General features: G+C 53.4%; 1 protein-coding gene across 1 annotated transcript; it reads left to right on the top strand.

The window, feature by feature from the left end:
* Positions 1-1,369: 1,369 nt before the first annotated feature.
* TIMM44 (translocase of inner mitochondrial membrane 44) lies at positions 1,370-23,833 on the top strand. The gene is made up of 13 exons (XM_029051879.1): positions 1,370-1,428; positions 4,879-4,983; positions 5,538-5,708; positions 7,144-7,224; positions 10,892-11,041; positions 12,146-12,285; positions 12,789-12,874; positions 14,762-14,854; positions 15,019-15,143; positions 15,440-15,490; positions 19,865-19,954; positions 20,986-21,096; positions 22,542-23,833. The coding sequence occupies exons 1-13, from the start codon at positions 1,387-1,389 to the stop codon at positions 22,659-22,661; spliced, it is 1,365 nt and encodes a 454-aa protein (XP_028907712.1). The 5' UTR covers positions 1,370-1,386; the 3' UTR covers positions 22,662-23,833.
* The last annotated feature ends 4,046 nt before the right edge of the window (positions 23,834-27,879 follow it).

Here is a 27,879-nt window from a genome sequence, read left to right as displayed (position 1 = left end):
AATTATTACTACTATTATTATGCACTTAATAAGTACCATCATAATAATAGTGTTGGTTGAGCACTTACTATGTGCATACCATTGTACTAAGTCCTTGGGAGAGTACAATAGCTTTAATAGACACAATCCCTGCCCTCAATCACTGTATAATCTAGATGGGGAGATGGATGCAATTTTTTATACTCATTTAGGTTTTATGCTTGTGTCTGTATCAACCCTGCTTTTCACTACTACTGAAATCACATCTCCTCCCAAATTTTCTATCCCCTCATTTCCACACTCCTGTTTTGCCCTCCCTTCTGCAAGTCAATTCACTTCTCTTAAGCACTTAATACAGTGCACTGTACATAGTACACACTCAATAAATACGACTGAATAAATTAACAAATATGATCAATTGATTCTCTGTACCTCAGTTACCTTTCTCCTCCGAGACAGTGAACCCCTTTTGGGACCGGGACTGTGTCCAACCCGATTAACTTGAATCTATCCCACCATTTGGAACAGTTTGACACGTAGTAAGTGCTTAACAAATACCATAAAAAATATCCAATACCTTCCAAGCACTGCGCGAACCCTGGGGTAGAACAAAATAATCAGAACAGTCCCTGTCCCACATGGGGCCAAGAGGTAAGGAGAGCAGTTATCTTACCATTTTACAGATGAGGATCTGAGGCACAGAGAGCTTGGTGATTTGCCCCGGAAAGAGGACGGGCTTGGGAGTCAGAGGTCGTGGATTCTAATCCCGACTCTGCCGCTTGTCAGCTGTGGGACCTTGGGCTAGTCACTTCACTTTTCTGTGCCTGTTCCCTCATCTGTAAAATGGGGATGAAGACTGTGAGCCCCACGTGGGACAACTTGATCACCTTGTATTCTCCCACAGCGCTTAGAACAGTGCTTCGCACACAGGAAGCGCTTAGCAAATACCCTCATCATCATCATCATCATTATTATTATCCCGGCTCCGCCACTTATCAGCTGTGTGACTTTGGGCAAGTCAGTTCACTTCTCTGGGCCTCAGTTACCTCATCTGTAGAATGGGGATTAAGACTGCCAGCCCCACATGGGATAGATATCCCGCTGAGCTTGGATCTACCTCAGCCCTTGGCACACAGTAAGCGCTTAACAAAGGCCATCTTTACTGTTATTATCATCTAATCAACTAATCAGTCAATGGGATTTCAACGTCGTGTCTCACACCGCTCCGTTGTGCTCCGCGCGAAGGGCCCAAGATGGCGCCGGGCGGACGGCGCTCGCTCCATCTCGTGCAGCCTCCCCCCCTCTGCGCGCCGGCCGCTCTCGGCCCCTCCCCCCCGTGCCGCTCCTTGCGCCCGGCGATGACGCCTTCGGGCCGCGCCGCGGGAAGGTCACACGCTCCTCTCCGACATGGCGGCGGTGATGCGGGGCACTTGGTGCCGCTGTATCCGGGTGAGTCCCGCGGTTGCCCGTTCGGCGGGGGTCGACCCCTGTCTCAGCTCCCGCTTCCCGTTCCGGAATTCCTTCGCCTCGGCCCCCTCCCCCTGATCCCAGGATCCCGCCCGTCGGGGAGTCTGCTGCTTGGCGGGGCCGGCCGGGGGGCTGCCGTCGTGTTCCTCCTCCTCTCTGTGTGCCCGATCTGGGCCGGGTCCCGCCGGGGTGGAGGGGGAGGTGGGGGGAGGGGGGAGGTCCTCCTAATCCTCGGGACCGAATGGAGGGTACGGAGGAGGGGCCTGGCTTCGGGGTTCAGTCCGACAGAAACCCAGCTCCCACCGAGGTGGGAATCGGAATCGATATCTCTCCTCCTCCTCCTTCTCCATACGCCTCTCCCGTTTGGCCTTCATCTCCGAGGGGCGTGTGAATCAGCGCTCGGGCCTTTTGTCGGCGGAGAGGTCAGTCTTAGAACGCGGTCCCCGAACTTTCTCTTTAAAAATTAAAGAGCCCAAGCTCCTCATTCTCTGCGGCGCCACCAGGTCCTAGAAATAAGGGCAGCCGGCGCCTTGCTTCGCTTTGCTGCGGGGCTCTGCTGCCGGGCGACATAGATGCCCGCTAAGCTCCCGGTCCTCGCAGGAAAAGAAAGAGAGACGAGGACAGAACAGAGCCGGTCGTGCGCAGAAGACGCAGAGATACTGTCGGTACTGAGACCTTGGAGGTTGTGGAAGCCCGGAGCCAAAATAGACGCGGCCGTCTTCGCTTGGCCCTGCCCCAAGCTGGGAAAACCCAAATGCCATTGTACTCTGGGAAATAGCCCAGAAAATGAGAGAAACGGATCTGAAATAGTAAACATGTGGGTAGAGGCATCCACCCCCACCGCCGGGGGCCCGACGCACAAAAAAAAACGACTTGCGGGCGGTGTTTTCCCGTTTTTCCGCGGCACTGTGAGGTTGCCGAGATGGGTTTTCAAACATTCCCTTCCCCGGGAGCCTTCAAGTGGGCGGCCTGCACCGTGAACTTCCTCTGCCCTTAGCCTCCAACCTCTTTCTTTCCTGAGCAGTGTCCTGGGCAGCAGCCGGGGAGTCCCTCGAGGGAGGAGAAAGCTACAGTTTGGGTAGGGGTGGCATAGCGTCCTAGTCCTTGGGGTGACTGTAGGCTGGAAGATTGGGGGACTCCCTGGTTTACCGGACAGGATGAAATCGACACCGTTGTAGTTTCGTATAGAGGTGGTCATTTTTATTAAACGAAAATTGCAAAAGAGCGGAACTGAGGGGAGGTGATTGAAAAAGGACCTATCTGGGAAGAGTGAGTGGAAAAAGAAAATATAGTGAAGGAGTATAACTTAAGTGCCCATTATGTGCCAAGTCCTCTACTAAGCACTACAGGATAATCATTGAAGCAGTGTGGGTCAGTGGAAAGAGCGCGGGCTTGGGAGTCAGAGGTCACGGGTTCTAATTCCCCACTCTGCTGCTAGTCAGCTGTGTGACCTTGGGCAAGTCACTTAACTTCTCTGTGCCTCAGTTACCTCATCTGCCAAATGGGGATTAAAACTGTGAGCCCCACGTGAGACAACCTGATCACCTTGTATCCCCCAGCGCTTAGAACAGTGCTTTGCACATAGTAAGCACTTAAATACCGCAATTTTATAATCATGTAGCGATCCCCCTTCCAGATTGTGAACCCGTTGTCGGGCAGGGATCGTCTCTCTTTGTTGCCGAATTCTACTTTCCGAGCGCTTAGTACAGTGCTCTGCACACAGTGAGCGCTCAATAAATACAATTGAATGAATAATCAAGTCAGGCACAGTCCCTGGCCCACATGGGGCTCACAGTCTCGAGGGCAGGAAGACAGGTATGAACAGGTAATCTCCATTTTACGGGCAAAGAAACTGAGGCCCAGAGAAGTTAAGTGACCTGCCCAAGGTCATTGAGCTGGCAAGCGCTTAGTGCAGTGCTCTACACATAGTAAGTGCTCAATAAATACTATTGAATGAAAGTGGCGGAGCCAGGATTAGAATCCAGGTTTCCTGACTCCCAGACCTGTGGCCTTTCTACTAAACCACTGGGTGTGCCTGAGAATGCTTTTGGTTAATATACAAGGGGTGGAGTGAAGCCTGGTTAACTGAGGCGGCAGGGAGTGGTTGAAAGGAGTTTTGACCGGAGGGTCATCCAGCCGAATGGGGTCCTCTGCCTTTTAGCCCTGCGAAGTGTGTGCCGGATGTGGGGATCTCGAAAAGGTGGGTGGGCAGAGGCAGGAAAGCTCCCCCCACCCCGCCGCCCCCAGCCATGTTGAGTCTCCTTTGGGGGGAACTGTAGACCCTGGCAATGGGGACAGCTGTGGCACTGCTACAGATGCTTAGTGTGTAGCACGTGCATGATATTTTGGGGGCAGCCGTCCCCCTAATAGTAATCGTGGTGTTTGTTAAACACTATATGCTAAGCACCGGAGTGGATACAAAATAATGAGATTGGACACTGTCCCTGTCCCATGTGGGGCTTCCAGACTAAATAGAGAGTACAGGTATTGAGGAAACTGAAACTCAGTAGTGAGGTGACTTGCCCAAGGTCACAGAGCAGACACTAGTGGAGCCAGGATGAGAACCCAGGTTCTCCAACTCCCAGGCGCCTGCTCTTTCTCCTTGGTCACACTGCTTCTCTTCCTCCTCCTCTTCTGCTCCCAGCTTCAGAAGCTTGGCTGGGTGATGGCCGGCTCACTCCTGGAACTTGGCCTGAGCTCCAGAATGTATCTATCTCTGGCCAATAGCGTCTACCCCTTGGTCCTGTTTTGTTCTACTTCTGTCTGCTGACACACAACCCGGCCTTGGTCTTACTTTCTGCGTTTTTCCTGGTTCCTCCTCTTTCCCCGCGTTCCTTTGGATCTGCTTAGAAAGAGGCACCGTGGGAGCATAGATATGATGCAGCAGGTGTGAATGGAGAGCCTAATCCCAGCTCCATCCCTTGTCTGCTGTGTGACCTTGGGCAAGACACTTCTTCTGTGCCTCAGTTACCTCATCTGTAAAATGGGGATTAAGACTTTGAGCCCTATGTGGGACAGGGACTGTATCCAACCTGATTAACTTGTACCTACCCCAGCGTTTAGTACAGTGCCTGACCCACGTAAGCGCTTAACAAATACCCTTTTTTTAAAAAAAGGCTGTGGACTGAGGACCCCACGCCCAAATTGTCAGCGATAGTGCTTTTCTCTCTCTAATAGAGCTCTGTTGCCTAGGGCTTTGGGAAGACTACTCAGTAGTATTAATTCAGTCGTGTTTAGTGAGTGAGTACTGTGCGCAGAGTAGTGTGCCAAGCACTTGGGAGAGTACAATATAACAATAAGCAGACACATTCCCTGCCCACAACAAGCTTAGTATTTATTGGGCCCCGACTGTCTGTGGAAAATTCCTGTTGTGATTCAGAGGAGGGATCCCCACACCTCGTTCATTGAAAGCGTCTTTGGTTCTGGTTTCAGAAATGTTTGGGGAGCGGACTCCAGCTGTTCTCCGGCCGGGGTCTTGTACCCGGAATCCACGGCCCCTGCTATCGAATATGCGGCCCAGGTGTCGAGTTGCAGCCGGTATGTATCTTGGCTGAACTTCCCGGTGCTCCCAGGTTGATTTGGGGAGAGGGACAGAGGGACCCTTGGTGGATGCCTCCGGGTCTTGGTAGTGCCCTGCCCAGGAGAGGGGACCCCAGCTGGCCCGGAAGTACTCTGGCTCACTGGCTGAGCCACCCAACTCCCATAGCCGGCCTGTCCTTCCACATCGTGTCCTCCCCCCTCTCTCTCCCTCTCCCCTTCGAGTCCATTTGTCTACCTGTCCGTTGATTGGTTTGCGTTCCCGGAGCACACTGGGAATCCAGAAAACCACCTTACTGCTTCTGGTGATTGACGGTAGCTCTGAGTAGCTGGATGGGTCCGTTTCAGCTCCCTTGGATCTTGAGCGAGGCCCTTCAGATTTTAACTCCACTTCATCTGAAGGGGCATGTCATCAATAATTTTGGGTTTCCTGCTTTAGAGGGCTTTTCAGGTCAAGCCAGTGTTCTGCTCCTTGGGTTTTTTCGTAATGGTTCCACCACCGACAAAAAGCTCCAGATTTCTCTTTGTGTTAGTCATGGTATTTTGTCTTTTAGGCCAAGTCGTACTCCTCTGGAAGCAGGAAAGGCTTCCTCTCTGGTTTGGTGGATAATATCAAGCAAGAATTAGCCAAAAATAAAGAGATGAAAGAAAGTATAAAAAAATTCAGAGACGAAGCAAAGAAGCTAGAAGAGTCTGATGCCCTCCAGGAAGCCAGAAGGAAATATGTAAGTCCCGTTCCTCGGCTGGCATCGGGTCTGCCCGTCGTCCCTCCTAGAAGGGCCAGCTGCCAGGATTGTTTGGGGCTAGGCAAGGAGCGGGAACTGCACTGGGGGAGCGACGTCTGGGCTGTGGCACCGGAGGGGATTGAGCAGTCAGTCGGGAGGATGAGAGCACATGTGGAGAGGGAGACTGGGGATTTGTGCAGGCTGAACCCCCTTTGGGAGAGGGCAGTCAGTCCTCAGATCCGTTGCTCCCCCACTTCTTTTGCCCGCTGGTAACTCACCTCTGCGGGCCCCATGGCTAGTAGAGGAGTAGCCGTGTCCACCTGCCCGGGGATAACAGTGGCAACGAGGCTCCACGGTACTGCATGATGCCGGTAAGTCTGTCAGTCCCAGTGAGATGGCAGTCCTCCGGGACACCCAAGTGTGGCCACACTGCTCCCCCGCAAATCAGTTTGAGATCCCGGGCCAAACCAAATTGGCTCTGTGTCTTCGGGTTCTGTCTGAGCCCATTTTCCAGGGCTGATGCTTGTGCAGTCTGTATACACGCCCCGAGTACCGGTCAAAGCCTCAACCATGATCCAGTCAATTTCCCGAAGAACCCCACGTTCAGGCAGACTGGTTCCGTGGCCCTTTGGGCTGGATCAATACCGGGCGCACGCACGCAACTGTTTCTTCCGACAAAGCATCGCATTCGAGCCAAGTTGTCAGAAGAATGTTTTCCTAATTCTCCGCCGGCATTCTAGCCAAAATGCGTAGTGAAAACACGTGCCATGAGAGAACTGAACGCACCTTTTTTGGAATTCATTTCTGTCATTTTTCAAGCCACTAGACAGTTCAGGCCCAGGAGAAAGGGCCCATCCCAGCAGTGTCCCCATCCCTTTCCTTTCCTGAGCTGAGATTAGTTCCCTGGTCCAGGTGGGGACAGAGCCGAGAGAGGCAGGAAGAAGGCCACCACTCCTTTGGCCAGAGAAGAACCCATGGCGGGCTGGCTGGCGAGTGGGTAGAGAAGACTCCTTGTCCCAGCTAAGTGTGGATGAAGCCACGGTGGCCGTAACCCACTCCTCGACTTCTCTACTAGCCGTGGGTGGTTGCCAGCACATTGGGAAAAGGAGCCAACCGCTCCTTTCCTTACAGAGGGGGGAGGCGACTCACCTCTGTGCTGCTGCCCCCCTCTTCCTCCCTTCCCTGTTATTGGAGCTTTTAAAGTTTAAAGCTTGGCTGCGTTGGTCCCCGCACACTTCCCCCATCCCCTGGAGCCCTTTCCGCCTTTGTACCCCCCGCCCCTGCCCATCACAGTTAAGGGGCAGGTGGTCAAACGAAGGTACAGAAGTGTTGGAAGGGAAATGGGCCTTGGGTTCCCAACTCCCCAGCCTGTGGTAGACCCAACCAGTACACCCATTTATGGCGAATCTAAAATGTAGTTTCTTTTTCATTGCAGAAAACTATTGAATCTGAAACTGTCAAGACCTCTGAAGTCATTAAAAAGAAATTTGAAGAAATCACTGGGACCATGAAGGAGGTAAGGCTCCCTAGCTTCTAGTATGCCAGTTTCTCCTCTTCTGGACCCTTCCTTGATGGTTTCAGTTACTTCAGCCACACCGTCCAAAGGTTGTTCTCTTGTTCCCTTCTCAAACAACCCTGTTGCGAGGCCAGGATGTGAGGCCCTGAACAATCATCTTGCTTCCCAGTGCTCAGCATTTACTCCCCCCAGCTCCCAGAGCCCATTGATGAGGTTTACTCAATAGTAATAATACTGATTATTAGGTGCCGACTATGTGGTAAATTCATTCATTCAATCGTATTTATTGAGCACTTACTGTGTGCAGAGCACTGTACTAAGCTGTCCCATATGGGACTCAGAGTGTCAGTGAATCAATCAATTGGATGTTTTGAGCACCTGCCCTGTATAGGGCACCGCAATAAGGGTTTGGGAGAGTACAATAGAATTAGTGGACATGATCCCTGTCTGCAAGGAACTTACACTCTAGCCAGGGAGACAGACACAGTGATGATGGTATTTGTTGAGTGCTTCTAATATATCAAGCACTGTTAATCACATTGGATGCAGTCCCTGTCCTACGTGGAATGGTCTCCACTCTAGCGGGGTGCACCAGAGTGTAAAGATCTGTACGAAATTGCTCTGGGGGACTTGAGAGTACCCAAGTGCTTGGGTGGTGCAGAGGAGCTGAAGCGGTAGTTGGCAGAGATGTGGGATGGGGATATGAGAGATGACTCGAGGGAGGCCCCCTGGAGGAGGTGGGATTTCAGAAGGGCCTTGAAGACAGGGAGAACAATGGGCTGCTGGCTGTGAGTAGGGAGGAAGTTCCCTTTGGATCAAAAGCGGGAGGCAATTTTGGAGAACTGGGGTGGTTCCTGAATGAGATCTGCTTTTTCAGTGAGCTGCCATTGTATCTGGAAGCCTTGGTCAATAGGGGATATAGCTTGGGTGGAAAGCCTGCAGATTTGAAAATGCATGTGTGACCCATTAATTTGTAAGCGCCTTGAGGGCAGGGATTGTGTCGGTTAACTCTACTGTACCCTCCTAAGCTCTTAATACCTTGCCTAGCACTCAGTAGTAGGTCTTTTTTAAAATTATTATTATTATTATATTTGTTGAGCACTTATATGCATCATGCTCTGTTCTAAGCTCCTCAATGCATGCCATTGATTGATTGATTCATTCAATCATTGAGTGCTTAGTACAGTGCTTGGGAGAGTACAATATAACAATGAACTGGCACATTCCCTGCCCACAACCAGCTTACAGTCTAGAGAATAATGGTATTTGTTAAGAGCAAATGTGTCAAGCACTGGGGTAGATACAAGGTAATCGGGTTAGACGCAGTCCCTGTCCCACATTGGCTCACAGTTTTCATCCCCATTTTACAGATGTGGTAACTGAGGCACAGAGAAGTTCAAAGACTTGCCCAGGGTCACACAGCAGACAAGTGGCAGAGCCAGGATTAGAAGCTAAGACCTTCTAACTCCCAGGCCTGTGCTCTGTTCACTAGGCCACACTGACTCCAGTTTTCCTATTTTAACTGTGAACAAACCCTGAGCCTTCCCCCTCCTGTTTTGCCACATTGAGCCATTGTTACTTTGTTCTTTTGCATTTGAAATTTATTGCTCTTAGTAGCTCATCCTTATTGTTCCAGGAATCCGTCTTCCCCTCCTTTGACTTGGAGCCCCATGGGGGATATTAGGGACTGTACTGGATCTGATTTTTTTTTAATCTATCTCAGCGCTTTGGCTGAGATGGATGAATTTTGGCAATAGAGTAAGCCATCATTATTACTAGAGTTCTTCCTGAGTGTCAATTACTGGGTGCCTTGATCATCCCAAATATGCATCATCATGCCTGACCCAAAGAGTTAACTTCACTATTTTGGTCCAAGAAAGATTGTCAGCACCAAGTGAACATGCAGTATATGCTGCCCCGCTGCTATCATCAGTGATATCAATCGCATTTATTGAGAGTTTACTGTGTGCAGAGCACTGTATAAGCACTTGGGAGAGTACAGTACAACAGAGTTGGCAGACACCTTCCCTGCCCAGATTATTACAGCACTATTACTACTATACAGTCAACAGAATGAAAATGACTTTCATACCTGGTGGGAAGTTAATGAATTCTACATTTTTACATTCCCATTTTCACTGATTATGGAGAAGGGACCCCGTTTTAACCATTCAGCTTCTGTTTCCCCAAATCCATAGTTTAAGCCAGCAAGGTCCAACCACATAACTCCCACAGCTCAGATTGTAACCAGGAGCATATGCACCCTCGACCTTTCCTAGGCAACAGGGCTGAGAGGAAACTCGGGTTCCAATCCTGACTCCTCCACTTGCCTGCTCTGTGTTCTTGGAGAGGCCAGTGAAATAATCCATAGTATTTATCGAGTGCTTGCTGTATGCAGAGCATTGTACTACACCTGGGAGAATACAGTAGAGTAGTGTATACACAAACCTGACCTTCAAGGAGCTGACAGTTTAGTCGGGGAGATAGACACTAAAATAAATTACAGGTAGAGGAGGCAGCGGAGAAGTGCAGTGGGAGTGGGGTATCAGTGCGTCAAAGCAGAAGGGAGGGAAAATAAGGTGGGGACCTGAGAGGTTAGTCAGGGAAGACTTCCTGGAGGAGATGTGATTTTAGTAGGGGAGAGAAGTAGTCTGTCAGATATGAAGGGGGAGGGAGTTCCAGGCAGAAGGGAGGACTTAAACAAGGGTTCAATGGTGAGAGAGAAGAGATAGAGGCACATTAAGTCAGTTGGTGTTAGAGGATTGAAGCCTGAGGGCTGGGTTGCCCTGGGAGAGAAGTGAGGATAAGGAGGTGGGAAAGAGCTGATTGAGTACCTTACTGATGGCGAGGAATTTCCATGGATGTGGTGATGGATGGGCAACCACTGGAGGTTTTTGATTTTTGAGGAGTAAGGGGTCCTGTGCAGAACGGTATGGTCTTTTTTTTAGAAAACCAATTCAGGCCACAGACTGAAGTATGGCCTGGAGAAAGGAAAGACTGGAGGCAGGGAGATTTAAAAAAAGGAGGCTGATGCTGATGCCATTTCACATAGCTTTCTCTACGTCTGAGTTTCCCCCTCTGTAAAATGGGGATTAAATACCTGTTCTCTTTCCCCCAAGACTGAAAGCCCTATATGGGACAGGAACAGTATCTGATTTGATTATTTATTTTTATAATGGTATTTAAGTGCTTACTTTGTGCTAGACACTGTACCAAGAGCTGGGGTGGATTCAAGCAAATCGGGTTGGATACAGTGCCTGTCCCACGTGGGGCTCACAGTCTCAATCCCCATTTTACAGATGAGGTAACTGAGACACAGAAGTGAAGTGGCTTGCCCAGGGTCATACAGCAGACCAGTGGTGGATCCAAGATTAGAGCCCATGACTTTCTGACTCTCAGGCCTGTGCTCTATCCTCTACGCTAAGATTATTTTATATCTACCTGTGAACCCCATGTGGAACAGAGACTGTCTGACCTGGTTGTCTTGTATCTACCCCAGTGCAGTTCTTGGCACTTAGTAAATGGCTTAACAAATACCACAGTTATCTACCCAGCACTCGGCACAATGCTTGGCACCTAGTAAGTACTTAAATACTATTATTGTTATTAATAATAAGAAGAAATGGGTCTCTGTCATAACTAGCCTGTATTCCTTTCTTTTCTCTAGAGCTTGGATGAAGTTAGTAAGAGCGATATTGGCCGGAAGATCAAAGAAGGGGTGGAAGAAGCCGCAAAAACAGCCAAGCAGTCTGCGGAATCTGTGTCCAAGGGCGGGGAGAAGTTGGGGAAGACTGCTGCTTTTAAAGCCTTTTCTCAGGTGAGTCAGAGGAGAGCATAGCGTGTTGAGTCATCCAGGCAGGAAGTTACAGCAGCCCCAGGTCTGGGCTTATTAGTGAGGCTTGATTGCCCCTCCGTTGAAGTTGCAGTTTGTTGGATTTTGTGCCTTTTGGGGTTGGGTGCGTAGACTCCTGAGGACTAAAGGGAAGAACTCTCCCGATGGGTCTCTTGACTCTAGGTTCTCGGAGCTGAGAAAGCAGTGCGTTAGAGTTGCTGCCAAGGTAGCGGAACAAAATGTCACTGTCTGCATTTTGTCGCGCGAACTTATGATGAGCTGGTTGCATAGAGAATGTCGGTCTACAGCTGTCCTCTTAGGGAAGTGATGAACTTGGTTTGTTCCTAAATTTAAAGTGACTTCCGTGGGCCTGTTTCTCCTAAAGTGACACCCATTCCAGAGGCAAAATTGCTAAGAAGTGTAAATTTACAAACATGTTGCAGGAAGCTGCAGTTTCCCCACTTAAGTTCACCACCTCCGGGCTGGGACAGAAAGCAGGTCTTTGCAGTGACGTGTCAGCAACTGTCGAGCTTCTCTGAACCTCGTGGCGTCATTGCAGAGTTATCCCAGGGTGGCCCTAGGTAGTCTGGATTAGGATGAGTCTCTCTTGGTTCCCATTTGGAGGGCTCCTGTGGGGGGGTTGGAGCCATTCCGAGGACACTCCCCTGGGATTCCACTGGGGTCTCCTGAAGGGATCCGAGTCCCTCCCCGGTCCTCTGTTGGAATACCGGGAGGCAGCCTATCACGGCCCATTGCTTCCCCAAGCGCCCCACCAGGCTGACTCCAGCGATGTCAAGGTCCCGGCTGCCCCCAGCGCTGTCAAGATCCCAGCTGCCCCCAGCGCTGTCAAGATCCCAGCTGCCCCCGAGCCTGCAGTCAATCCCAAAGTCTGGAGTTTGGGTCCCAGCGCTGGGGAATCCCGCCGCCAGGGAGTGGCATCGGTCAGGGAGGTTTCTCCTAGGAGGCCAGAGCCAGGGTTCAGCTTGGACCACAGACCGCTGGCCTGTCAGGTGTCCAGAAGCCAGCACTTTGGCCACGAGGGGCGTTCCGAGGGCCCCAGCGCGGGGCTGCAGAGCTGTTTCCTTGCAGGGTGTTGAGACAGTGAAGAAGGAGCTAGATGAAAGCGTTCTAGGGCAGACGGGCCCGTACCGCCGGCCGGAGCGACTGAGGAAGAGGACAGAGTTTGCCGGAGAGAAAATCAAAGAGGAGAAAGTTTTTGAACCGAACGAGTAGGTATTGGCCAAGCCAATGTGGTCGCGTCCAGCCGGCCGGTACTCCTCCGTAGCTTATCTCCGGCGTGGGTTTTCCAAGGAAACGGAGTCTATTTCCTCAGCCCCTCCCTTATCGCTCAACCCCAACCTTTCCCTCGAATCTCCCTGGGCCTCAGGTTTGATCGGGGTCAGGGCTCCTTGTGCCCCTCATTTCTCGTCAGGATGCTCCCGGGTCTCCGACTGAGGATCCCCGCCGACTGGCCCCAGGCGGCATTACGTCTGTCCGTCGTCATCCCTCCCGCCCCCGCCGGAAACCTAAATCCCCAGAGGGGAGCAGGGGGCCAAATTGCCTCCTGGGCCCGAGGAGGTCGGAGATGCAGGGGCGCTGACGTCCGCAGGCATGGAGAGTGTGAGGGGTGGGGAGGGGCAGCCCCCTCCCCGCCCCGTGGATTCTGTTTGTGGAACGCTTCACCCTTGGCCGTGGCAGGCTGCTGTAATGAACGCCTTGTGCTTTTCTTCAGGGAGGCGATGGGAGTCGTGTTGCACAAGGATTCAAAATGGTATCAACAGTGGAAAGATTTCAAGGACAATAATGTGGTTTTTAACAGTGAGTGCACCAAAGTTTTCTGAATCGTTTCAAACTTGGGTGCTCTTGGGCTGCCCCGGGGTCTGTGCTGGGCCCCCCAGAGGCCGGGGAGCAGGGGAGCCTGGTGCCCACCCTACAACCTGGGTGTGGAAGCTGGGGACGGACGGACAGACACGGGGAGGTGGCGGGGGGGCGCTCCCCGTGGCCTCAAAGGCTGGATGGAGAAGGCCTGATGAAGTGAGGAGATTTGGGGGGGCGCCGGAGCCCGAGGGTCAGGACGGAGAGCCGTTTGGGATTGGTCGCGTAAGCCCGTCTTGGCTCAGCGCCGCAGCCTGTGCTTTCTAGAGCCGGTTTCTGGTTCCTGTCTCGGTCCTGCCCCAGGAGAAGCCAAGGAGTGGGTGGCCACCCCAAGATCTCGATTAAGAAGCGGACCGACAGCCCCGGGGGCCTTCCGTGATGCTTGTTTTGTGTCAGGACTGCCCGGCTCTTCCTGCCCGGAGGCCAGAGCATCCGGGGGTGGTATGCATTGGTGGCCCCTCCAGCTCCCCTTTGGAGCACCAGGAGGAGTGGTAGCTTTGGCCCTTCTCAGTTGGTGGGCTGGGTGAGGGCCACGGTGCCTGTGGCTCGCCCTTCACTCCCGCCGCCCCCCCAGAGGTGGTAATAATGATAGAATGATAATAATGATAATAGATAGACGATAGAATGATAATAATGGTGTTTGTTAAACTCTTACTACGTGCCAAGCACTGCATTAAGCGCCGGGGTAGGTGCATGATAATCAGGTTGGACACAGTTTCCGTTGTGCGTAAGGGGGAGGGAGAACCCCTCTGGCAGGACCCGGTCTGAACCTCAGCCACCCGCGCCGCCTTTTCTTCCCGCCTCCATCATCTTTCAACCTTTGTTACAATAAATAATAATAATAATGTATTTGTTAAGCGCTTACTATGTGCCAAGCACTGTTCTAAGCGTTGCTAATAATGATGGTATTTGTTAAGCACTAAGGATGCTTACTAAGCACTGGAGTGGATACAAGCAAATGGGATCGGACCCAGTCACTGTCCCATGTGGGGCTCACCGTCTCAATCGCCATTTTGCAGATGAGATAACGGAGGCACAGAGAAGTAAAGTGACTTGCCCAAGGTCACACAGACAAGTGGTGGAGCCGGAGTTAGAACCCTGGACCTTCTGACTCCTGGCCCTGTGCTCTATCCATTACATCATCCCAGCAGCTTGTCTGGGGCCTGACGGGAGTGGGGCGATGCTTCCCCACCTCCTTCCACCTGTTGCACTCCTTGCCTGGCTTGTGGGTCTGAACCTGGGATTCCCCCCACGCCACCCAGAGAGGAGCTGGCTGGCAACTCCTGGGGTCCCTTCCAGCAGGCCGGAGGGCCAGAGAGTCAGGTGGAGACAGGGCCAGGAGGATGCAGAGACAATTGGGCTAGACCCAGATCAGGGAGAGGTGGCAGGCCCTCCCACGCTTAAACTTGCAGTTGTTCCTGCCTCCTCTGAGGCTGGCTGGAACCAGGCACACTAGGGGCTTGGGGAGGAGAAGTTGCGTTGCTGGCAGAGGAGAGTGGCCTGGCCTCCCTTCACACTTGGAGCTTGAGATTACCCTCCCCTAACCACCCCCAACTTGGAAGTACTAATGAGGGAGGCCAGCCTACAGCCCATCTAGTCAGCACCCTGTGGTGACCAGTCTGGTACCAGTGGAGCAAACGTCCAGCAGCTGTCTGATGGGCCAGGTCAGAATAAGGAGTAGTCCAGGGCCACCTGGCGGCTCTCTGCTGTCGGGGCCAGTGTAGCCCCATTCCCGTCCACTTACTGCCAAAGCAGTGGCGTCCATAAGGATGCTCGCAAAGGGAAAACCCAGAAGGATCCGCTGATGTTTCTCTCCGGTTTTCCCGCCAGGATTCTTTGAGATGAAGATGAAATATGACGAGAGCGACAACGCCTTCATCCGGGTGTCCCGCGCTGTGACAGACAAGGTCACGGACCTGCTAGGTAAGGTCCCCAGACCGAGCCCGTCTGGGTTGGACCGAGCGGGCGGGGGGCAGAAGGCCGCCCAGGCGGCTCGGAACGGCTCCTCCGTCTCCTGATGGGCCCATGGCTCCCAAGTGGGGAGCGGCCGTGTCCTCCTGTCGCCGACGGGACTCTGTGCCGGGCAGGGGGCCTGTTCTCCAAGACAGAGATGTCTGAGGTCCTGACGGAAATTCTCAAAGTGGACCCAACCTTTGACAAGGACCATTTTCTGCGGCAGTGCAAGGATGACATCATCCCCAACATCCTGGAGGTGAGTGCTCTCAGCCAGAGGACGGCGCTGGACCTGGCTTCCGAGGGTCCAGCTGGCCTGTCGCCATCCGGGGAGCATACACACCTTCCCCTCGAGTTGGCCGGGAGGGAGGGAGCGTGTAACTCTCGAGAGGCCCAGTTTGCGGAAGGGGAAGCGGAGGCCCGGGAAGTCCTCCAGGAAGGGATCTAGAGTGAGCTCCCCAGCTCCCTGAGTGTGCCTGGGAGTGGGTGGCTGCTTAGCACCTTCCCCTCTAAGGCCTCATCCCCGGTTCTTCCCCCCCCCCCCCCCCTTTCTAGGCAATGATAGCGGGAGAGCTTGATATCCTCAAAGACTGGTGCTACGAAGCAGTGAGTATGAAAGTGGCCTCCAAGCCGGGAAGTCAGACGGGCAGGGGAGCATCTTGATTTCTGGGAGGAGAATGAGGCGGGGGTGGGGGTGGGCGTGGGGAGGATGGTCTGGAGAGAGAGAAACAGAGAAGTTGAAGGGGAGAGAGTGAGAGCATGCTCGCATGCTTAGGATAGAGAGGTGTCTCTTTAGTCAGTACTATTTCAGGCTGGCCAGATGCAGATCACAGAACACAGCCTCTGCCTTCTAAAAGGAGAGGTGTGATTCCCTGACTGGGAAGGACATGCTAATCTTGGCTATGCTGCGGCGGGAATCTAGGTGGGGGTTATCCAGGCCCCTGGCGTCTATGGTTCTATCGTCACCATTAAAAGCATTCCTGGCAGCACTGCGGGGTGCCTCCCCAGTTCTCACCAGCCCCTGGGTGCTGGTCCGTCCCCGCCGCACGCCCCCCGCAACCCGTCCCCCCGTGCTTGGGAGTGAAGCAAGGGAGCTGGAGTTTGATCAGCAGCGGGCCTGACAAGCCTGAGGTGGGAGTCAGGCAGGGAGTGAAATGAAGGCTCGTCCTTGCCCTCTGAGCTCTCCTTTGGCTCCTTGAGTTCAGGACCATCCGCCCTGGCCCAAAGCTCATTCCACATGCTCCCTTCCTCGCGGTCTGACGTCCGGTAGGCTTTAGCAGGTTTTGCTCATCAACAACCCGGGGGAAGCCAGAGGAGATGTTCAAAATTTTGAACACTCCTCTGCACTGTGACTAATCCTCCAGGCTTTTTATGGGTTTTCTTGTCTGGGGCCATTAAAATATCGCCTGGTGTTCTTGGCAGATCGAGGGGAGATATTGTGCCTGCTGAAATATTGCTGAGAGGCAGTGATTGATTGTACGTGGTTCTTCAAGAAAACAAGTAACAGGAGAACTTTGTTCTCTCAAGAATCTCTGTTAGATGCGGGAGAAAGTAGGCCCTCAGAGAAGAAACTTGTACCTAACCGCTTAGATGTTCGCCCCTCCCTCCTTCCCTGAGCACTTAGGTACATATTATTACACTCAGCTGCTTCCCCCTACCTTCAGTGAGTTTATTCATTCATTCATTCAATAGTATTTATTGAGCGCTTACTATGTGCAGAGCACTGTACTAAGCGCTTGGGATGAACAAGTCGGCAACAGATAGAGACAGTCCCTGCCGTTTGACGGGCTTACAGTCTAATCGGGGGAGACGGACAGACAAGAACAATGGCACTAAACAGCGTCAAGGGGAAGAACATCTCGTAAAAACAATGGCAACTAAATAGAATCAAGGCGATGTACAATTCATTAACAAAATAAATAGGGTAACGAAAATATATACAGTTGAGCGGACGAGTACAGTGCTGTGGGGATGGGAAGGGAGAGGTGGAGGAGCAGAGGGAAAAGGGGAAAAATGAGGCTTTAGCTGCGGAGAGGTAAAGGGGGGATGGCAGAGGGAGTAGAGGGGGAAGAGGAGCTCAGTCTGGGAACGCCTCTTGGAGGAGGTGATTTTTAAGTAAGGTTTTGAAGAGGGAAAGAGAATCAGTTTGGCGGAGGTGAGGAGGGAGGGCGTTCCAGGACCGCGGGAGGACGTGACCCAGGGGTCGACGGCGGGATAGGCGAGACCGAGGGACGGCGAGGAGGTGGGCGGCAGAGGAGCGGAGCGTGCGGGGTGGGCGGTAGAAAGAGAGAAGGGAGGAGAGGTAGGATAGTGGCTGCCCCCCCCCACCGCACCAGATGGTAAGCTCCTCGAGGGTGGAGATCGTGTCTCCCGACTCTGTTGTATTCTCCCAGAGGCTTAGTACGGTTCTTGGCACTTAGTAGGTGCTCAGTTGTTTGCAGGTTAGGCGAGAGGTCAGGGCTGAAGAGGTCAGTTTGGGGATCGTCCAGAGGTGGTAGCTGAAGTCGTCCGAGCACCCTGGGAGACTGTGTGTAGTGCCGGAACAATAGGGGTCCCCGAAGAGAGTCAATTTGCTTGTATCCATCCCAATGCCAAGTACAGTGCCTGGCACATAATAAGTGCTTAACAGATACCATTATTAGAGCCACGAGGGGCACCAAAACATAAATGAGGGAAGGCAGAGAGTAGCTAGAGATTAAGTGCCTTGAGCTGATTCATTCATAAATACTGTTGAATTAATGAATGTAAAGCTGATTATAAGTGCCTTGAAGCTGATGGTGAGGAGTTTCTGCTTGATGCAGAGATGGATGGGCAACCACTGGAGGTTTGTGAGGAGCGGGAGCTGGGCACAGAACATTTTGTAGAAAAATGATCTAGGCCACAGAGTGAAACATGAACTGGAGTGGAGAGGGACAGGAGGTCAGCGAGGAGGCCAATGCTGTAGTCGAGATGGGATATTATAAGTGATTGCCAGGACCAGCGTGGTAACGGTTTGGGCAGAGAGGATGGGACATATTTTAGGGATATTGTGAAAATACCTGTTCTCCCTCCCTTTTAGACTGCGAGCTCCGTGTGGTACAGGGACTGTGTCTGATCTGATCGTATTGTATCTACCCAATGCTTGGCACATTCCAAGCGCTTCACAGACTACACAATCATCATTATCATTGAGAGTGAGATCGCGAGCCCCATGTGGGACAAGGACTGTGTCCAACCTGATTAACTTTTGTCTACCCTGGTGCTTAGAACAGTGCTTGACACAAAGTAAGCGCTTAACAGATACCAGAATAATAATAGCATAGAGAAGCTAAAGGAGTGAGGGAGAGAAGCAGCGTGGCTTAGTGGAAAGAGCCTGGGCTTGGGAGTCAGAGCTCGTGGGTTCTAATCCCGGCTCCCCCACTTGTCTGCTGTGTGACCTTGGGCAAGTCACTTCACTTTTCTGTGCCTCAGTTACCTCATCTGCAAAAATGGGGATTAAAAAATATGAGCCCCACGTGGGACAATCTAATTATCCTGTATCTATCCCAGCGCTTAGAACAGTGCTCTGCACATAGTAAGCGCTTAACAAATACCATAATTAATTAAGAGTGGGGTGTAAGCACTTTTAGGAGGAGAGAGGCTGGAAGGCAGTTGGGTGAGGCCTAATGGAAAGTGACGGGACTGGAAATCAGGAAACCTGGGTTCTAGTCCCAGCCCCCACCACCTGCCTGCTTTGTCACCCTGGGTGAGTCACGTAACTTCTCTGGGCATCCGTTTCCTCTACTGTTAAATGGGGATCAAACACCTGGTCTTTTTTAGACTGGTAGCCCCATGTGGGACCGAGACTGTCTGATCTGATTGTCTTGTATCTACCTCAGGGCTTGGTACATAGTAAGCACTTAATAAATACCATTGTTGTTAGGGTTGGGAGAGGGGATGGGGCCCTTGGTGCAGGTAGAGGGGTTGGATTTAGAAGCAGCAGGAAAGCAGAATCAAGGTGAGGAAGGGGTAGTGGAGAAACTTGGGGTTTCAATTTTGCCAACAAAGTAGTTGACAGGGGCAGCTAGGAGTGACGGGGAGACCACCAGGGGCTTCTGGAGGGAGTTAAATGTTAGGAAGAGTTGATGGGGGTTGTGGGCATGACCGTCGATGAGGGAGTAACAGCAGTGGTTTTGAGAGGAAGAGAGACCTGAGTTATAGAGAAGCAGCGTGGCTTAGTGGAAAGACCATGGGCGTGGGAGTCAGAGGACATGAGTTCTAATCCCAGCTCTGCCACTTGCCTGCTGTGTGACCTCGGGGCAAGCCACTTCACTTCTCTGTGCCTCACTTACCTCATCTGTAAAAATGGGGATCAAGACTGAGCCCCACGTGGGACAGCCTGATTACTCTGTATCTACTCCAGCTCATACAACAGTGCTTTGCACATAGTAAGCGCTTAACAAATACCATAATTTTTGTTATTATTATAGCAGGAGCAGAGGGAAAGTGAAGCAAGTTCTCCCCTCCCCAAGCTCCCGATCCATTCCCGAGTGGGCTCTTCCATTGAACTGGAACAGCTGAGATTGAACGTCCCTATTATAGAGCATCTTGGATGTAATGAATACCAGAGTTGAGCCTTTTCTCCCCCACCAACCCCCGAAGTTTTTGACCCCTCATGTAGATGACACTCTCAGATAACCTCATCCAGTTGAACAGTCTGTTTTCAATGACCAGTGTTTTCAGAAGCCTGTACTGAGTGCTGTTGGCAGGCCAAGGACTGGGCACTGGTCCATGCCCTAGAGGGCCGATATGTCTCCAGATCTTGCAGTGGTGGTGATGGGCGGGTGTCCACTGGACGGCTTGTGGGCCGCTGGGGATCAGGCATTGGTGTCTCAGGTGTCTGTGGACCCCTCAGGCTGCTGGGGGAGGGGTGCCTTTCAGGCAGGTCCCAGATAGTGGGTTGAGAGTGAAAGGTTGAGAGGGGCTGTTCACTCATTATTCACCTGTGCAACTTTCTTGCAGACATACAGTCAGCTGGCTCATCCCATCCAGCAAGCCAAGGCCATGGGCCTACAGTTCCACTCCAGGATCTTGGATATTGACAACATAGACGTGAGTGTCCCGCTGGCCCTCCTTCCCTCCATCCTTCCCTCCCTCCCAGCCCCCGAGGTGCTGACTCCGTACCGCCTGCAGCCCCGTATTGAAGCCACGAGGTCTCCTGGAAAACTGGGTTTGTTCACTTGTCATCCTCTTGGGATGGGGTGATCTTGCCCCCTCCAGGGCAGAGCCCCCTTTATCCCTCCCAGGGAAGGGCCTCCCTAGGCAAAGGCAGAAGCCCCCTGTCACCTGGCCTTAGGGTGGGGGCCTCAGGGGGCCTGTGGCAGCAGGGATCCAGCTGGAGGCGGTTCTGGAAGGGAGAGGGGGAAATACAGCCTAGCGTGCTCCACTGTTGGATGTCAGGGCTTTCCAGCCCCTTTAACAGGCGGGAGTTTGGGGGAGGGGGTTAGTGCCAAAGCACGAACTGCTGAGAGGTATGTTCTGAGGCCCCAGATAAGGGAGATTAACGGGAAGATGATTCAGAGCAAAACATGCTGAGCTGATAAGGGTGATGTCATCCCGATGTGAGCTTTTAGCCTAAAGCCTATAAAATCCACAGGCAAAGCCACCGGCCACCTTCCTAGTCAGGAGGCTTCGATTGATTGAGGGAGAAAGGATACCTAAACCCCATGTTGACTTCTGGAACCTCTCCCTGGGTCCTGTACTTTGGGCCCCTGTGTGGCCCGAGGGGAAGGGTGTGGGTGGAGGGGTTGGGATTGAGCCAGGAGACGAGAGGCTAGGATTTTGTCCACTGTCTTCCTAGACAGTCTAGGAAGTCTTTATGATAGTGAAAGGGACATGGACCAGTTGTTTTCCATGTCCCCAGTGGGCCGAACAAGAGGGAGGGGCTTAGAGTACAGCAAGAGAGAGGTTAGGCACGAGGAGGGACTTCCTGGTTCTTTGTGGTGAGGTTTGACCCTGGGGAGGGGAGAAGAGGTGGCTGTCCATCCCGAAGGCTTAAGCATTTATGATCCTCAGCCTCCCGTTAGCCAGCTTCCATTAATGACATCTCCTGTCTTGTCTCCTTTTTTTGGCCCTATCTGCAGCTGGCGATGGGGAAGATGATGGAGCAGGGCCCAGTCCTGATCATCACATTCCAGGCCCAGTTGGTGATGGTGATCAAGAACCCAAAAGGAGAGGTGGTGGAAGGGGATCCGGTAAGAGAGTCAGGCCCAGAGCCAGCTGGGTTGATGTGGGTGGGGAGAGGTTAGGTGGAGTGGGAGGAGGGGGAGATCGGCATATCCTTGACGCTCTCCTCTGATGGATCAGTGGTTCTCCTGCATGGGACCAAAATCCCCCACCTCGCTGCTCCACTGCCGGGCCTCTCCCGGGTTACCCTCTGAAGCCAAGCTGCCGTTGGGTTCCCTTCCTTCTGTGTGCCTGCCCCGCCCAGATAAAACAAACCAAAAAAGACTTACCAGCCTGAATTGAGGGCTCATGTTCTCGCTGATCATTGGCAGCCTTGGGGAGTGTGGTGTGTGAGCTGCTGTTTTGACAGACACCCCCCCCCCCCCCCCCCCCCAGCCCAGGTTTGTGGAGGCAGGCCACTCTACAAAGGTGAAATGAGTCACTCAGAGCTAGGACTGGCACATAGGACTCATCCAGGCCGAGATGACCTAGGCTCTGCCCTAGGCCGAATTCCAGTTTCCCGGCTTTGCTTCCTTCCTCCCATCACCCCCCATTTCCAGCCTCTTGGGGCCGAGCTGCTGGGAAGCATTTGTTCTGTACTGGAGTTTGAGCCTCCTCCCAGGGATCCAGATTCTGCAGTGTAGGGGCGTCTGGGTGGTGTTGGGGCAGGGTTGCCCCTGCCTCTCTTCTCGGCATGCTGGGCGGACAGAAGGCCGGCAGATGGGTCCGTGGTCATTACTCATGTTGGATTTGGGTGTCGGGGAGGCTTTCTAGAAATCCCTCTGCTCACTGGGTTTTCACCCGCCAGGCCATGGGGAAGAAGTTTAATCATGTCCGGAAGCTGGCAGGTATTAGCAGGGAGCCATTAATGTGAGTCAGCCTCCAGCTCGGACTGAGCTCCCCCCCCGGAAGGAGAAGACGTGGGCTCTGCCTTTGAGGGTCTGACCGATTGACTCAGAAACCCTAAGACAGAGGCAAGCCATCAGACCAGAAACATGATAGCCCAAACCATGCTGCGGGAGATGGGACAGGAGTAAATGGACTCTGGGTTCAATTTGGGAAGGCTTCCTTTCTCCCCCAAACACCCCTTCCAGCACTTTGAAGATGGGGGGAGGGTTTCCCTTCACAAGTGTCTTCTAGAGGTTCTTGGGAAAAGGACCAAATCCAGACTGCCAGACAGCCCTCTCCCGTCAGCTGGGTGGGGCCCAGAGGCTGGCTTCTCTCTAGAGCAGTAAGGATAGGACAGTGGTCAAGGAGGATCCTTGCCTATTGGCCTCTGGCCAGCGAGTAGGTTGTGGCTATAGAGGAGCCTGCATCTGGCTCCAGCCAGCTGGTGTTGGAGGTGAATGGCCAGCCCAGAGCTGCTCCCTCCCCGCCACTCCCTGCCCAGTTTTCCCCGTTGCTGCGGCCAGAGAGCCAAAGCCTGGGCCCCGGGAACGGCCCGCTCTGCATCCAGGACTGTTGTCTTCTCCAGGACAAGGTGCTGCGCATGCTGTACGTCTGGGCCCTCTGCCGAGATCAGGACGAGCTCAACCCGCACGCTGCCTGGAGGTTGTTGGACATCTCAGCGTCTAGCACGGAGCAGATCCTCTGAAGGCATCGCCGGGTGGGGCGGGGAGAAGCGGGCCACCTGTGCCCCGCGGGGCCGGCCCCCACCGCCCACACAGGCAGAGGCTCGGGGCACGTTACGGATCGACTCCTGGGAGAGGGGAGGAGGGTCTGGGAGGGGGCGGCCACCCTCGCCAGCATTCTGGGAGAGCCATCACCAAGCGAGATGGGGCGGAGGCCGAGTTGAGCACCTGGGAAGGTGGTAGCTGTCATGCGAAGGTGGCTGCTTGCCTCTGAAGCTTGAGGGCGGGCGTGGTGGGCAGTCCAGCCAGGTGGATTTGGTAGGGGTGCGAGATGAGGTCTTATGATCGCTGGGGGAAGCGGCTCGATTCTTGGGGTGGGGACACGGGGGTGGGGCGGGGCTGGGGGGGGAGAGGGTGCTACCCTTCACATTTGGCTGTTGGCCCTCCTGGGTCCAGTTCACACCAATGTTCCTACATCAAACCACACGGCTGTTCTCGGACCACACTTGGGACGGGTCTGTCGGGGTCAGGCTGGCTTGACAGGGAATTCACGTTCCCTGTCCCCATCCTGATCCCCTGGAAGGCTTCCCCAACTGCTGCAGGCTGGGGGCAGGGGCAAGGGGGCGGCAGGGTGCGTGGACTCAAAGCCTGCAGTGGCTCAAGAGAAGAGTGAATGTCACCCGTTGGGTGACATCCACCTCCTCAAGAGGGAAAGGCTCCCAGCTGGCTCCAGGTGGGGTCTGAACAGGGTGTGTTAGGGGGCAGGTGGGTGGACTGAAGTGACTGTGGAGAGCCAGGGGATAATCACTGTGACTATTGGGGAGAGGGAGGAAGTGTCAGGAGTGCTCATAAGACTTGGTGGCTGCTCAGCAAATCCTGAAGGTGGCAGCAGCTGCTGATCTTGTCTCGAAAGTGAAAAGCACCCACCTTGCTTCCCTTGCCCCAAGATGGCAACCCGTGCAGGAGCCAGTGTGATCCTGGGAGCAGTGGAACTTGGGCTGAACCCCTTCCAGGTGACAGTTGGCAGCTCCCAAACTATGGACGGGGGAGCCTGCGAGTGGGTGGGCACAGCTTGGTTCTACCCGGGATAGTCCATCAGCCAAACCAGGTGAACTCGGTTGTTGTTTAACCAGGCATCTATAAATTATGTACATCTTGACTGGGATTTGGAAATAAAACACCAGACTGAAATCAAGGCAATGCCTGGGCTCATCCCAGACTGACCACCTCCGGGGGGAAGAAACACTGTCCTCCCCCAAGGGATCAGCTGTTGATGCATGTGAAGCACGTGATTTCCCGGGGGGGAACAGGTAGCCAGTCATCTCCCCTACCCTTCCCCCAGCTGCCCCTGGGCTTTATTCTGCCCCTCTGCCCAGAGAGAGGTCCTTTGCTGCCAACATTTGGAGGAGGGAGGGATCTGCTGGCATCCTGAGGTGGCAGCCCCTGTGGCTGCCTGGGTGAGATGGTATGAGGGAATGGTCTAAGCAGTGGATTGCCCTCCCGGGGGCTGGGGGGGGGAAGGGGGGTGCTGCCCAGACCCTGGTTTGGTCCCACTGAGTCCCCCAATGGAAGCCATCTGGCTGCTATCTAGGAAGGCTGGGGAACTGGGTTACTAGGGGAAGCTGCAGGGGCACTATCTGCAGGGTCAGGCCTTTGCCCCAATGTCCCTGAATCCATCTGGGTTAGTGTTTCTCCGCCTCTCGTGCCTCATTTCCTGGCATCGCTGGTTCACTGGATCTCTGGCCTCTGCCAGCCCCCATGCCCTGTGGGTTTCCCCCGAGTGGGGTTGTGGGACTTGAAGCAGCCTGAGGCCGGTGAGCTCTGGGGTCTGCATTGGTGTGGAGGGAGAGAACAGAACAAACTGTCTCCCTGTCCTGTCGGAATCCGTTCCCAGCAGAAAGTCTGGGCTGGGACCGGTAACTTCCTAAGAACATGGGCCTCACCCAGCGAGCTATCGAATACAAGGCTGTTGCATGAAGGCCAAGGTGCCCCTCTCCCTGCAGTGCCCTAGGCCCTGCTGGGCTAGGTCGCACCAGGCTAAATTCTCTCTGGAATGTCCAGCAGACATTTCTCATGCTGGAAACCAAAGCCATGTGCTCCTGTCCCTTTAAAATCTGATGCTGGACAGAACCCAGCGACCGTGGGTGTTACTGGGGGGCTGTGAAAGGCCCTGGAGGAGGGGATCAGACAGGTAGGGGGACAGGAAAGGGGAATGGGAAAGCCACTCCCTGGGGCCAGAGGGGTGGGGAGTGGGGAGGAGCTGGGGTGTGAGCCGAATGATTCCGATGCTGAAGACAACCAGTCATAAATCTTCCTCCTTTGTCTTGGTCTCCAGGCAGACAAGCTCTGAGCCCCAGGATTTCCACTCTCCCTGCCAGAGCTCCCACTATGGCCGTTCCCATCCAGGCAGGCCCAGGACCGCACTCTCAAGCCCAGCTCCAAGGCTGTTTTGGCCATCAGCCCACACGCAGTGCCATTATTGGGTCTGACCCAGGGTCCATCCAGCCCAATATTGTCTCCATGGTAACAGGATGCTTAGTGGAGCCATATACTTTTGTCCTCTGGGACTCCCATCCTCCTAAGGACATGCCACCAACATTCCTTAACTCTCCCCCTCTTCACCCCTGACTCTCCCTCCGGCGACCCAGCATGGATCCCTTGTCCCTGGATCTAACCACCGTCTTCTGGAACTGGCCAATTTTGCCTGCGGCACGATTTCCCGTAGCAGTGAAATCCCTGTATGTACCACCCACTGGGGAGAGGAAATGCTTCTCTCGCGTTTGTTTTGAACCTGCTACCCTCAAGCTTCAACAGGTGTGCCTCGCCCTGGGTTTTGTGGGATTTGGTTAACAGAAATTATTTACTTGTCCTGTCCACCCCTTTGAGATTTTGTAATCTTCTAGTAATAATTGTGGTATTTATTAAGGGCTTACTATGTGCCAGACACTGTACTAAGCCCTGGGGTGGATACAAGCAAGTTGAGTTGGTCATAGTCCCTGAGCCACGTGAGGCTCACAGTCTCACTCCCCATTTTCCAGTTGAGGTAACTGAGGCACAGAGAAGTGAAGTGACTTGCCCAAGGCCACACAGCAGACAAGTGGGGGAGGCGGGATTAGAATCCAGGACCTGACTCCCAGGCCTGTGCTCTATCCACTAGGCCATGCTGCTTCCTATATTCTGTTCCATCTTGGCCTTTACCAACATCGTCATTCTCAGCATCATCCTCAGTATTTATTGAGCATCTACCTTGTGCAGAGCTCTGTACTAGGCAATTAAGATGGTACAATAGAGGGTGAAGACACAATCCCTGCCCTCGAGTACTTTACAGTCTAATGGATTTAGGCTCTCCACATCTGGAAGTTCCTCTTGCCCAGTGACCATCTTAGTTGGCCTCCTCTGTCTCTGCTCTGGCTCTGTCCAGTCCTTCCTACGAGCCGCAGCCAGAACTGCTGGCAGTGTTCCAGCTCTGGGTGGGCCGTGGTTTCATTCAGGGCCCAGATTGTGCCCCGTGTCTTGGCTCCTTCCCCCTTCTCAGCAGTGCCCAGGACCCGGTCAGCCTCTGTGGGTGCTGCCACTCACTGGGCCGTCAATGACGACTCAGATCTCTCTCCAGAGTCACGACTGGTAATCCTTGAGTCGAAGATCCAGTGGCCGGATCACCTCATAGTTACACTGAAGCTCCCCAGGCCCATTCAGCCCCTTGCTAGGCTCCATGAGCATCACCTGCACTTTGTCCCCGTCGACCTTTCTGAGGTTGCAGTTCTCCACGTTGCACTTCCTGCCCTGGTTTACAGTTTTCCTAATCTCCAACATTTCCTGATCCCTTTCCTTGCCCTTCTCCAGGTGGAAGGTATACTCATACCCCCCCCGTCCCCTGGGGGATTTCATTGCCCACTCCTCTGCCTGTTCAGTTACAAAGATGTGAACCAAATGAGTCCCGGGACCTCCCCTCTTCACACTTTTCTACACTCTTGAAAAGTGGCCGTTCACCCTCCCCGCTCTCTGTTTCCAACCACTTTTTCCAGCAACTATTTTTCCTTGTGGGCTTCAGGACTAGATGTAGACCAGAAGCCGGTCTTTCGTCCCATCCAAAAGCATTACTTCCACTTTTCCTTCTGATGAGTTGTTCCACAGTCCGTATGCACGTAATCGAAGTTTCCCACTGGCACTTCCTGCCCTAGTTTACAGTTTTCCTAGTCTCCTCCAACAGTTCCTGAACCCTTTCCTTGCCCTGCTCAAGCAGCAATATCTGTATTTTGTTTGAATTTTCTGTCCCAAGGGATTCCACAGTACTACCCTCCTCCAATGAGTCTTTTGTATTCTTGAATAAGATGCCACACCCCTCGCCTTGGGCCCATTCTTGTCTCTATAGAATTCCTGGTTTGGAAGCATTGGGGACTTTCGGTTTTCCTTTCTCCACCGAGTCTCAGAGATTATTTCAAGGTCCTCACTAGCCATTGAGCACTTCATTTTTTTTTTTAATGTTTTGGACTCCTCGAATTAACATGTGTAGATTTTGGTGTAGTTTCTTTTCCACTTTCCATGGCTTCCACTTCCACCTTAGGGCACTTGCAGTCTGCCCTCCCTGTCTTTCAGGAGAGTCCTGGTGGATTCCCTCTGGATCCACCTTCTCACCTGCCCCAGCACCGCAGGGAGCTGGGTCAATCTTGATGTTGTGTTTTTCTGTACACCAGCCTTCCCTCAACCCTTGTCCCACCCTGCAGGCCTCCCGATGCCCTTGCTCCCTCAGAGACCTGGGGAGGAGGTGGGTGGGACCGTGAGGGAGGGTGGGGTCCGGGGGTTTAGGCGGCACAGGCCTCAAAAGCCGCAACGTGAGCACCGAGGTGGAAGGGGCGAGCAGCACATCACCGTCCATCCCATTTAAGAGCTGCACTTGCCTGCCGGCCACGTTCCCCATCGGGGGTGGGGTGGTCCTTTCCACAGGGGCAGAGCTCGAGCGACTGGTGGTCCTTCACAGCCCACCGGGTGGTACTCATTCGGAACTCTTTGGGGAACCCCTGTTTTCCTAAGGGAGGATGGATGGGGTGGGGGGGATGCGCCTGCTTTAGGTAACGTGTCTAAAAGCAAGGGCAAAGGACTATGGCGTGGGGAAGTTTGTGCCGTCCCCTTGTCATTGTGGTTCTCCCTCCTGGGCCTGCTGCCACCCGCTGCTTCCCTCTCCCTTGGGAGAGACCTCAGGCCCCACAGCATCCTCTGGCCACAGGCTGCTAAGAGGGTGGG

Source organism: Ornithorhynchus anatinus, chromosome X1 (assembly GCF_004115215.2).
Source record: "Ornithorhynchus anatinus isolate Pmale09 chromosome X1, mOrnAna1.pri.v4, whole genome shotgun sequence".
NCBI classification, from domain to species: Eukaryota; Metazoa; Chordata; class Mammalia; order Monotremata; family Ornithorhynchidae; genus Ornithorhynchus; species Ornithorhynchus anatinus.
The sequence above is the reverse complement of the archived record's forward strand: the minus strand, read 5'-3'. Positions and strand labels throughout refer to the sequence as shown.